The sequence below is a fragment of the Natator depressus genome, chromosome 6 (assembly GCF_965152275.1).
Source record: "Natator depressus isolate rNatDep1 chromosome 6, rNatDep2.hap1, whole genome shotgun sequence".
NCBI classification, from domain to species: Eukaryota; Metazoa; Chordata; order Testudines; family Cheloniidae; genus Natator; species Natator depressus.
In genome coordinates this window covers 51,751,157-51,763,968 of record NC_134239.1, presented here as the reverse complement: position 1 = coordinate 51,763,968, position 12,812 = coordinate 51,751,157, and the positions used below count along the sequence as shown (strand labels likewise).

General features: G+C 46.8%; 1 protein-coding gene across 1 annotated transcript in view; it reads right to left on the bottom strand.

Annotated features, from left to right (window-relative positions):
* The window catches only part of TRIM44 (tripartite motif containing 44), a 96,485-nt gene extending 84,217 nt beyond the window's left edge, over positions 1–12,268 (bottom strand). The window contains exons 1-2 of the mRNA XM_074955279.1: positions 11,494–12,268; positions 549–626 (exon numbers count right to left, since the gene is read on the bottom strand). Coding sequence (XP_074811380.1) covers positions 549–626; positions 11,494–11,862 — 447 coding nt within the window. The 5' untranslated portion in view covers positions 11,863–12,268. The remainder of the gene's footprint in view (positions 1–548; positions 627–11,493) is intronic.
* Positions 12,269–12,812: the final 544 nt, after the last annotated feature.

Sequence of the window (12,812 nt, the reverse complement as noted above, 5' to 3'; positions counted from 1 at the left end):
ATACCTTCCCTTCTCTTTCCAGGAGGTCTGTTTTCCCAGGAAGACTGTCACCTTTACATCTTCTGACAAGATTCCTTGTGATGGGGAGCCTTAGCACATTCTCTTGGTTATCATCTCCACTTGGATGACAGAAGGAAGACTGTTGTCCTAGTTTCCCCCAATAGATCATGTTTCTCTGGTGCCACCTTAGCAACAGTACAGCTTGTTGTGGACCTTTCACAGTTCGTTTAGCTACACTGATTTTAGAGTGGGTGTGGGCCTCTAAGGTAAGTGCTACTGCAAAGGAAATTAACAACACACTTGTTTGCAGTTGAGGGAAAACAATTAATGATTGTATGTTCAAAGTCATAAAATAGAAGGGGAAAATATATGACATATCACTAGGCATAACAGAAGTCTGCTTTCTGTGTTTTGACTGACATGCTTAATTAGATCTCAATGTACGATTCAGATAGTCATTAACAATATACTGCACTTAGCTCAAGGAGAATGAAAGGCGAAAGAGCGCGCACATTCAAAACAAACAAACAATCATTTCAGTAACTTACTTTAGGGTCTGCACACTTGAACTTTAACCTTTCCACCATCTCCAGCATGGCCACCTTCAAGTCAACGGGTTCTCTATTCTACAAGAAAGGGAGGACAGAGGTCACTAAACAGTACTCGTTTTAACTCTACCAAGCACAAGAAGGATTTTCACAGGACAATGGGAGGCAGCAATTTTTCAGCTAATTCTATCAGCCATGTTGCAGTGAGCCCATGAATACATTTGCCTGCTCTTCTCGGACTATTTTTGTTCAGGCAAAAGGCACGAGGGGAAGAAAAAAAAAAGCCGCCAAGTGAGCTGGGAAAACTATTGGAATGAAAATTAAATGCAATTGCACAGGCTGACTCATTCATTGCTTCGTCTCGTGGCTCAGCTGCACCCATGTTCACTGAATTAGGGTCCAATCCTAGAAGATGCTCATTGCCTCTCAATTACTACTAAAGCCAATGGGTCAGTGACTTGCAGGAGGCACTCAGCACTTTACAGGATAAGGCTCTTACTGAGGATCTGCAAGAATGGGTGGCCTGGGTCCATGTAACATTTATATTCTATCATGGGCACTGGCTGCCTGATAATTTAATCTTGCACTTTTTGTATATCCATTTATAAATTGGAGCAGAGAGAGAGATTAAAAAAGGAAAGAACTAATTAAGGAAGCAATCAAGAGTTCATACTTCAGGAGAGAGAAGTGAAGTGATAGGCACTTATGGAATCCCTGGAATATTCATTTCCTTTGCTTCAACTGTTCCTCTCAAATAAGTGTAATTTTACTTTTTGCAGAGAATGATCGCAGTGACAAATACAAGAGTTAAACAGCAATCTTAAGGCAGTTTTCTCCAAGACATGGGTCAGACCTATCTACAGCAGCTATCAGAATACTGACACCTCATGGAAAACATTCTATTATACCAGCACAGAAGGGATAAAAGAAAGCAAGTAAGCCCCATTGTCCATCTCTGCAGAGGCTACCCACAACTCCAGTGCAAGAAATGCTTGTAGTTGCATAGCAAGCCAGGACCTTTTGTTGCCAGTTGCCATTTTGAATTTTTCCTCGTCTCCTCAGCGACCACCCTGTGTTGTCACCAGTACCACTGGTCAGAGGGGCCCTGGCACAAAATACAAATACATGACTGGGCTCAAAAGCCAAGAGAAAAAGAGAGACAGACAGACACACCACAACCTAGAGCCTCTGATACCTCCAGCTGACAGACACCACTGCTAGTCAGAAATACAGTGCCAACAATTCTTACTGCCTGCTTGCGGGGGCAGAAGTAGCACCCCCAAAGCACACAGGAAAAACAGCACAGGCAGTAACCAAGAGCCCCACAAGCAAGAGCCAACAAACCAACTGAGTCCAACCATGACTGGGGGTGCGGTCCAACCCCCCCCCCCCCCAAGGAAGAGCCATATTGTAGTTGGGCCACACTGGGTTTGTCTACACTGCAGCTGGGAGAGAGCCTTCCAGCCTGGGTAGATGGACTCAGAGATGATGCGTGGGGGGGGGGGGCGACGTGCCCCCCACAGATTTATGCCAGCATTTGCCAGCCAGGCCTCCTCCTCGGGCAGCAGCTCCTGGAGCTGGCAAGCTACAACCATGGGGAGAGGCACCAGCAAACAGCTGGGGGCTGCAGGGAGGGGGCGTTGCTTTAGCTTCACAGGGAGAAGTAGCAGCAAACACCTGAAAGCTGCAGGGAGGGGCCACTGAGGGAAGAGGGGGACGCATGACTCAAGCTGTTGGAGGGGACCTTTAAATTGTGCCTCCTACCCCTCCACACCCATTAGCAGGTATCAGCCATCTCTGGATGGACTTATGCTAACAGGGCTTGAGCTAGAGCGCAAAAATAGCAGCGAGACGTTGCAGCTCGGGTGCCATAACCGACTCCCTGGATCTGAGCTCATGCAGCTAGCCCAAGTTTCCACCAGAGCCATAGTGTCCACACTGATGCTTTCAATGCACTACTTTGAGCCCTGCCAGCATAAATCTGTCTTCCTGGGTTGGGAGGCTCACTCCCAGCTGCAGTGTAGACAAACCCAATGTGGCCATGTCCTGTGGGGTGCTGTTCCCACTGCTCCTTCTGTACAATGGAAAGACATATGCAAACATCACTGAGCCAAACCCAGAATAGCTGAAAATGGGAGGGGGGGGGGGGAGGGTTGGTCTATTTCGTTTTGCACTCTGTCTCAAAATGGACAAGGCTTGGTTTGTGGGCAGTGTTTGGGAGGATAGCACTCCTTCCTCCCCCCAGTTCAATCCCTAGCCTAGGAACAGTGCAGTTTTATGCAAGGGCTAGCCACAATCCCAATCTTCCAGTTCTCAAACCCCATCTGTTGCTCCTGAGGTTTGATAATGCTCTAAAATGGGAAAAGATGAGGCAAGGGCTGGAGTGATTTAGCTGAAGGCTGGGCCTCTGCAAAGGGCAATGGCTTCTTTCAAAAGGTGTGGCAACAGTGATGCAACTTTTGCTTCCTGAAAGTATCCCTGGTGAACCAGCCAGGATTTCTTCAGTAATTGCTGCTGAGGAGCCCCTCTGAACTGCTCCCATTCTATCCATCATGGTCTGTCCCTTAGCCCAAAATGTACCCCTCCATTTCAGGATGATTCTGCTTATAGTGAATGTTTCCGATGTCTTCCTTTAAAAAAAAGTAAGTATTACTTGGGACAGCTGCATCAAAACAGAAATACTGTGTTGACAATGTCATCTGCTTCTATTGCTTATTCCTCATTGAAGCCTACCTAATTAAGGTGTTCATATAGCCCCAGTCAGTTTCCAGGCATCGTATCCTCTGTTCCTTGAGCAATCAATTAGGACATCACACGTTCAGATTAGTGTTAGGATATAGATATTCAGGCCTGTCTGTAAAGGCCTAGACTCTAAGAATTTAGGTGTATTCTTATCACTTAGCTAGGTATAAAAGAAAGAATCAAAATCACTGTCTGCCAGTGTAAGGTCCTTCTCTTACTGTGACAGTCTGAGGCCCTATTCTTAGGCTAAGGCCTTTGGCTAAGCAGCAGAGGCAGCCATAAACTGGGAAGCGACCGGTCACATCCTCACATTCCAAACTAGTCACATTGAAATAAGGTGCTATTGGGCTGTTAGGAATACAATCCTGTCCTGATAATGCCTATTGCCTCCAGAGAAAGGGAAGTGCCTAGAAGATGTAAAAGGAAACTTAGTTTGATAGGTTTCAGAGTAGCAGCCGTGTTAGTCTGTATTCGCTAAAAGAAAAGGAGTACTTGTGGCACCTTAGAGACTAACAAATTTATTTGAGCATAAGCTTTCGTGAGCTACAGCTCACTTCATCGGATAGCATCCTGTCTGGCAAAAACTCACTTATCAATAGCTGGGATGTGAAATCCTCACTTCTGTATTGTTTTGTCACTATAGTTCCCCACTTTGCTATTGTTTGTCTGTATAATCTCTGTCTGGTTCTATGATTGTTCCTGTCTGCTGTATAATTAATCTTGCTGGGTGTAAACTAATTAAGGTGGTGGGATATGATTGGTTACATAATCATGTTACAATATGTTAGGATTGGTTAGTTAAATTTCAGGAAAATGATTGGTTAAGGTATAGCTAAGCAGATCTCAAGTTTTACTATACAATCTGCAGTCAATCAGGAAGTGAGTGTGTGCATGGGTGGGAAATGGGAACAGGGAATGGGGGAGGGGAAATTGGAATCATGTTTAGCAAAAGGGGGAAATGGGAACAGGGACACAGGTAAGCCTCTGTGGTGTCAGAGCTGGGAAGAGGGACACTAAGGAAGGAAACTGGAATCATGCTCGCTGGAAGTTCACCCCAATAAACATTGAATTGTTTGCACCTTTGGACTTCAGGTATTGTTGCTCTCTGTTCATGAGAGAAGGACCAGGGAAGGAAGTGGGTGAAGGAATAAGCCCCCTAACAATTAGGATTTCAAAGGAGGCACAAGCAGCAGGAACAGACAAAAATCAAAAGCAACAAAGATCTTATTTGTATACAAGTGCTCCAAGTAATCAACCAAATAAACTATTAAAATATGGTATAAGCAGGATTGTTTCCAAATAGAAGTTTTTCCAATGAGGTACCAATGGCAAGCGTCCTGAAGGACTAGTCTGACACGAGACAGAAGGCAGAGTGATTTAAACAATGCAAGCAGCATCCCAATGATCCTTATCACGCACCCAGAGACAGAAAAAAAGAGCATTTTCCCTCTCAAAAGACATTAAATGTCAAAGCAGAGAGATGTGAGCATGTTCCATCTGATGTAAACTTCTGTGCTCTAGATCCTCCACAGTAGCTCCTATGATCCTAGTTCAGAGACTAGGATCAGCTTAGGGCATTTCCTGAGTCTTTCGTTTCACTTGCCATGTGGCTCTTCCATAGCATTAAAACATCATCCAAAATATTTTGGATAAATAAGCTATCAGAGTATGACTTTTGAAGTCATACAAGGCTGGTTATTCTCACCTGTTCACAAGGTATCGATGCCATTATTTGGAGCATGCTCTTTTGGAAAGGAGAGTTGAGTCTGAACACACACATTCTAAAACTAGGACAATCCAAGCCACTGCTAAAAATGTTTCTTACCCATTAAAGATTCTCTCTCCACTGTGGATACAGGAGTACAGCCAGCAATTTGAAGTTTGCAAAAACCTAACCAACTTTATCCCTCCACCCACCTGACTGAAGCAGATTGATTACATCCTTAGTACTGCAGGCCTACCATTGCACAAATAAGGGTACAGAGAAATCTCAATGCTCACTGATTTCACTGAGTCCAGAGCACTCAGTATCCTGCGGGACAGAACTTCTATAGCAGGTGAAGTTAGATATAGACACCCTGCTAGGAACTCAGTAAGAAGCAGGATGAACAATGAGAAATTGCTAGTTCATTTCAAGAAACAGTGCTCTAAGGAAATTAAAATTGCACTCAGTATCTTTATCTGTAATAGAGATGGGAGCAACATGGTTAGATGTGGGTAAATATGAACCAGGAGCGTATGCAGTTAATTTAGTCTGTGAACTTTGGAATAAAAAAAATTTAAAAGAAGAAAACCATGTGCCAGGGGTGTGATTCTATGCTGCCCAAGAAGAGACGGGGTCAGGGCTCAGATGGCTAAAAGCCTAAGTTATGGCAACCTCCAGGGGCTGTGCTCTGGGTCAGTGTTGCAACCACCACTCAGTGGAAGTCACCATCTGGACCTTGAAAAGTCTCCAGATGGAGCAAAAAACTCTCTAAACTCCCAAGAGCCTGTATTTTATCGGACTGTGGCTATCCGGGTGATCGTTTTCTATTGGCTGCTGTCATCACATGGTACAAAGAAGCCCCACCTCCACACTACTTTCTGGATTTGATGCCTGACTCCACTGCTAGTGAGGTCATGGACTTCAGCGAGGGTGGCCCCTCCATCTTTTCCTAAACAGGAGAAGTCTTGTAACCAACATTAGCCTCTCACAGTTTGTATGGCAACTTCCAACTTATCTGTATGTATATATATATATCTTCTTACTCTATGTTCCATTCTATGCATCCAATGAAGTGAGCTGTAGCCCACGAAACCTTATGCTCTAATAAATTTGTTAGTCTCTAAGGTGCCACAAGTACTCCTGTTCTTTTTGCAGATACAGATTAACACGGCTGCTACTTTGAAACATGACTGAAATGTCTTGCTACTTGGTAAAGCTTTATAGATTTGTTTGCAGGGACACATTTTAATGAAATATTTCCTCTCTCCTTGTTTCTTTTTGTAATTTTTGGAAAAAGGTGATCAACATATGAATTACATCAGTGTGCCCCTGAACGATTCAGTATGGGTTTTATTCAACTTGTGGCGGAGTCAGTTGTAAATGTCACACTTTTGAATGCTACTGTAGCATGCAATTTGAAATAAAAATCCACAAGTATAAAAGCTAAAAAGAAAAAGGCTGCTTCTCTGATAGATGTGGTAAACATTAGGACAGCTACAGATGCATTCATTGGAGTTTTAAAATAATTAAAACTGAATTTTAAATAAAGTGAATACAGGCATCAAGACTACCAATTGCCTTTCTTCCACATGGCTGCAGAGATAGAACTGTCCTTTTCAACAAAAGGACCCGACTGTTCTCCTGCAAAGGTTTCCCCTTTCAGATATATTGTAACAAGATGTAAGTGTTCTGGGTGAAGTGCCGGAGGGTGGGCAGAGCTCTGGGGAAGCATATGGGTAGCACAAGGCCGACAGACTGACAAGAGATTCTGTGTAGGAGATGGTAAGGCCGCTAAACAGGTGGTGCTTCTTCTTCTTCAATACTTAGCCGAACAATCTGCCGTACCACTCGTTCACCATTTGGTCCATTCCTGTGTGGCCGCAAGGGCTTAACCAACTGAAAGTTCAATGTTGGAACAGACTTGATGCACCCATGTAATAGGGGGGGGTCTGTCTCTGGGTCGCATCCACCCCTCAGTTAGTGGAATTATATCCCGGATGTTATGAGCCACCCAGAAAATGGAGTTTGCTGGAATGCCTTGTGGCATTCTGGCGATATGTCTGAAAAGCGTAAAATGCCGGTTATGGACAATGGCCCCAGTAGTCTATAGACTGGAGCAACTGTAAACATCTGCATTACAAAGAAAGTCATTCCACTTTATGCCCAATATATGATGTTGGCATTTTGTGTGGAAAGCCTCCAGCTTTGTCCAGTCTGAGCAACATAATGTCCATGTTTCGCAGCTGCACAGCAGAGGATTCAGGATCTATTCGAGTTGTATTTGGTTGTTGTGTTGAGATGATGTTGATTCCACATTCATCGTAAATGACCCTTTGTAAAGGGCTGTGGGTGATCAACGTCTGAGGGGGAATTGATGTGTGCTGGGTGTCTGGGGGATGCCAGGGGCTGGTGGGTGCTGCGTGTCTAGAGGAATGCAAGGTGCTTCATAGTAAGTGCCTGCAAGAGGTGGGGGAGGCAGGTAGCTCAGTGCTGAGAGTCTCTTCCCTGCTGAGCCCAGTGGGACCATTTGCAGCCAGAGGCTCCTTCCTCCACACAGCTGGGTCCTGAGTGACAACAGGTCAGACTGCAGCAGCTGCTTGCCGCTGCCTACAGGTATGCAAGGAGCAACTGGTGTCACTGCATTTCCCCTCGCTCCCCTCCTGCCAAATTCTGACACCGCTGAAGTGCGCATGGACAGGTGCTTCCAACTCCAAGCAAGGCCTGACCGGAACTGAAGCTCACTCCCTGAGCATGGGCAAAAGCAAGTGTCACCAGAGTATCCACAAATTTATTTATAAAAGTCACTGTTCAGAGACTTGGTGCAGGAAAGCCTGAAAAAAATCTTTTGAAGACCTAAAAAGATGCTAGATTAGCAACAAATTTGCTAAATTGGCAACACTGCCCAAAACTGTCTGCTTGCTGCAACACACCCTGTCACCCCTGCCCCCAATGCCAGGGCTTGTGAAGGCTAACTCTCAAGGACTCCTTATGGCTGTCTCCAAAATACCTGCCCCAGACCTGTCCCTTCCTGATCTGGGGCTTTTAGAGCCTCTTACACCATTTCAGCCTTTTTACCCTGAACAAAGGAGCTGGAATGGAGGGGGCAGGGGGAAGGATCCCACCCCTTGTTTTTAAAGAGATGCTAAGGACCCACAGCTCCAGTTCAAGTCACTGGAAGCTATGGGTGTTCAGCACATCTGAAATAAGTCCCTCAATGAAATGGGCATTCATTAATCCTGTTGCATTACTTGCCTTGTTCTAATCAGCAACTACTCAAGCGCCAAAAGAAAATCCAATACCAATTTCAAAAAAACATAAGGTTCTCTCCAGGGGTCAGACCATATACTTCTCTTTCAAACCAAAAATTCATTAACAGAAGCACCACCCTTCACCTCCTCCAACACTGGCAATGCTTGGATTCAGATTCCAATTTAGCAGGTCAGGCCCATCTTTAATTTTCTGGGACTCGGAACCCTTAGCCAAAGAAGGACTTTGACAAACAAGAACAAGATTTCAGTCTGTTATCCAGCCCCTTCACCTCTGCGAATGGATGGATTGTGGATGGATTGCAGCTAATGGAGTCTTTGTTACAGAAGCTTTCACTTCTTCTAAGGGAAGCACAATAACAATCTGAGACACTGAAACGACACTACTGAAACACGTATGGGCTTGGAAGCATTCCTGCAGAATTTGTAGATCTCTCCCCCACCCACCTCTTCAAGAAAACATTGTGCATGTGAATTTAGTGCTTAGAACAGGAGCTGTCTTGACAGCCCTGGAGACTGAAGTCCCAACGTGAGACAGAAAACAGGCAATGCAAGGAAAGCAGCCAGACAAGCTTTCCCCATGGGCTGCAACCCAGATCAAAGAGACCAACTCTAGGAGTTGGAGAGGAGCCTGCTCTCAGTGGCCCTTCTGCTGAGACTGCCAACAACAGCGCTATGGGCACAAGCAATATTTATGATTTAGACTGTGAGACTGGAATGAGCCAACAAACGTATTTCACACAGGCCACCCAGCAGCCATCAGATGGTAGAAACTCTCAGCTAATCAACAGCAGCAACTAATGAGTTGGATACAACTCAGAGGCTTTTAATATCTTACTACCAATTCCCCTGAATCATCCAGTCCATGCTTTATGGAACTATGGGAGAAGGCTTCAGAAACGTGCAGCTGAAAGGCAACAGCAGGGTAGGCCGAAGGTATGTCTACACTGCAGCAGGGAGCAAGCCTCTCAGCCTGGGTAGATGGATTTGAGCTAGCAGAGCTTGTGTTAGCACACTTAAAATAGCAGCGTGGGCTGGAGCTCGGGATCTCCAGCCCACTCGACCCTCTAAGCTCCTAGCTGTAGTGTAGATGTACCCAGAGGAGCTATCAGTCCTTTAGCTAGTCATTTTGCCTGTTAATGGAGCAAATAAATCTGCAGTGAACAAAGGAAGCAGCACGTCTGTGTATTTTCCCTCCTTTCTATTTTGATACTTAGAAAATTAACACCATGTCTTTAAAAACTCCCACACTTCCTAAGAGACGGAGCAGCACTTTTCAGGGGATTGCAGAAAAACAATCACGAAGGCTGGAAGGGAGGCCTAAAATTAAACTACCAGCTGTGTCTTGATTTGCCAGGGCACACTGCAACAGCAGGCCACTGAAATATGCAAGAATTTCCCACTTCAGAGAATAAGAGGCTTATACATGTCAATAGCCTCCCTAAACATCAGACTGGAGCAGACAGATAGAATACAGGAGGGGAGGACAAACAGTTGTCCCAAGGAAACCCAGCAATATTACATTTACTGAGAGCTGCTTGCCTATGGATTTTATTGCATAGTTCCTATGTTTTGTCCCACCATTGGAGATGCTCTTTACAACTGATAGAGAAAGGTAACCAACCACCAATGTCCTCACATGCCAATGCCCCAGCACTGTTGCTGCCATCTCACCAGGTCTCTTTCCCTACTCTCTAGGCCATGTATGTTTTCTTCCCCCTCCCTTCTTTCTTGATTCTTGTCTCATGTGTCCTCTCCCCTTATGACTGCCCATCATACTCACCCATAAACAGAAGGGTGGGAAGAGATGGAGAAAGAAGCAGTCTATTGATAACTCCCTGGGGCCAACTCACACATGACCCTGTAGCTACCCCAAATAACACAGAAGCAGAAAAAAGAACCTTGGTCTGGCTGGTTGCTTTTTGAGTCTGCAGTGACAGACCCTGGGATTTCTTTTCTAACTCACTTCATTTCAGTATAGAAAATGCCCTCATCAGAGGAAGGGCAGGTCAGATGTGATGCCAGTATGTGGAAAAACATCCCAGAAATTATTGCTTTGCCAAGGATATTAAAGACACCACAAACCATCCCTTTGGGGCAGGCATGGACATGCTGAAAGACAAAACCTCCCTAGGATCTCTAAGAAGGACCACACTGCATACAGCCTGTGTGCCAACAGAAGGCAAGTTTTACTGATAAAACTTTGCAGCATGGATCAGGCCTTAGAGTGCATTAACAACCATGCTTCCAATATGCAGCCTACTGATGGGTCCAAATGAAAGCTTCACAACTCGACACTGCAAAAGTTGGCTGTGACTTATATTTGGATTGTAAGCAGCAATACGCAATAGAGAATTTGGTTATGTCTGTTTCCTGGGTGCACTGTAAAGACAAAAAGATAGAGGCCTTACTCTCTTGAGGTTCTGATGGGATTGAAAAGCAACTTCACTGGCATCAGTGGCATTACTCCAGTGTCAACTTGTGCAAGAGGAAAATCAAGCCCATGATGGCCTATGAACTCCTGGGTATCATCAGGGGAATTAACCTCTATACTGACACAAAGGTGAAGGGGAGGTTGCTTGTGCCTCCCTTGTTCAGGAGTACCAGGGGCCAGTTCAGCTTCCGATGCAGAATACTGCAGTCCTGAGCATTAACCTATTTTACATCCCCTAATGCCATAGTCCCAAAGGAGCTTGTGGCAATGGGGAACTGCTGGAGTGCAGGACCGTCTCAGGCAACCAACACCCAATCTATGAGCGTGGACTGTCTCTTGCACTGGTATGGGGCAGACATGAGATTACACCATCCTAAAGAAGTACCTTGGGCCTGCTCTAAAGCCCCTTCTTTCGCCATCTCTTTCCAGCCTTCTGTTTATGGGTGAGTGTGATGGGGAGCCATAAGGGGTGAGGACACATGGGGTAACAGTGAGTCTGGCCTAACACCACCACTCACATTCTGGCAGGCTATACTGGATCCTGAAACTGACACACTGCATAACAGCCCTGCAAAGAGAGCGACTGCCCCTCTTCGCGCCTCAGTTTCCCCAGGATGTGCAATGGGGCTCCACTCACAACATTGGTGCAATGCTGCCACTTCAGTGGAGCTCCTCCTCCGACACCCTCAGAGCAGAGGAGAAGGTCCCAGGGCGGTGAGAAACCGGGGGAAGGCAGGAGGAGCCCTGCCCCTGTTGGAGAGGCTCGAGGCAGGGACGGAGGGGAGGGGGGGCGCTTACCCTCATGGCCTGGTAGGCTTCATCAAGGGTGATAAGCTGGTGCTGCCGGTGGGTGCCGGTGACGGCGCACAGCACGCAGATGATCTTCTCGTGCTCCTTGCAGTACAGGCTCAGCTCCTGCCCGTGCTCCTCGCACTTCTTCCGCTCCAGCTTGGGCGCCTCTTCCCCCAGCTCCTCGCCGCCCAAGGCGGGGCCCCGCAGGCGGTGGGCCGCGAACTTGTGGCCGTGCTCCTCGGCGTGGGGCTGGCAGAAGGAGAAGCCGCACTCCTCGCACACCCCCACCGCGCTCTTGGCTTCATCGGGCTCGCAGACATCGCACGTGCCGTCGGGGGGAAGCTCCTCGGCGCGCTCCCCCGCCTCAGAGGCCATGGCGAGCCTCTCCCGGGGTGGCCTGGCTGGGGCTGCAGCCCCCTGCCCGGCCTGGTCGCTTCCCTGCCGCAGCTCTCAGCTCGGGGGGATAACTGCTGCCTCTCTGCTGGGAAGCGGCTTCCCCGCTTCCAGCACAAGCCTCCCGCTGCTCTCTGCCCTGCGACACTTGAACAGCCCAGTTGCTCTGCTTCCTCTTCTCCAGCCACAATCCCTCTCCTGTTTCTGGCTGAGCTCCCGGCCTGATCCCCCTCCGTCTCCCACCTTCTGAGCAACTGGGATTTAACACGCCAAAATAACCTCACTCCCCTTAGTTTTCATGAGCAGGGTGCTGGGATCTCAGTTGCTCCCTTAAACCAAGCAGCAGGGCCCAATGCACATTAGTAGCTACTTTCACTTTTAAAGTTCAGGCCATCCTGGTTTTTACTTCCTGAGTCATTTAAAGTGGCAGTGGCCTTTTTTCTTCTTCTTCTTCTTTCCCCTCTCCTCCCTTTAAGACCGCAGGAAGCATCAGCTCAGTCAGAACATGCTTTTTTAATTTGAAGGGGAAATCTCTCACCTGCTGGGATTAACTTTTAAGGTAGTTTTTTTTTAAGTATCTCCCTCTTGGTATGATGAAAAATGTGTGTGTGTCAGTGAGACAAGGTGGGTGAGGTAATATCTTTTATTGGACTGGCTTCTGTTGGTGAGAGAGAGAGACAAAGCTTTCAGGCTTACACAGAGCTCTGCTTCAGGTGTGGGACCAACACGGTGGCAACAACACTCCGTTTCAGTGACTCATTTAAAAATCTCACTCTGTTGTATGTTTCCCAGGGCAAGGTGCTTGGAGGCTAAGTTCAGCATCAGTTAGGGTTGCCATCTTTCTAATTACACAAAACCAAACACCCTAGCCCCGCCCCTTCCCTGAGGCCCTGCCCCCCCCACTACATTCCCCCTCCCTCCGTCGCTTTCAC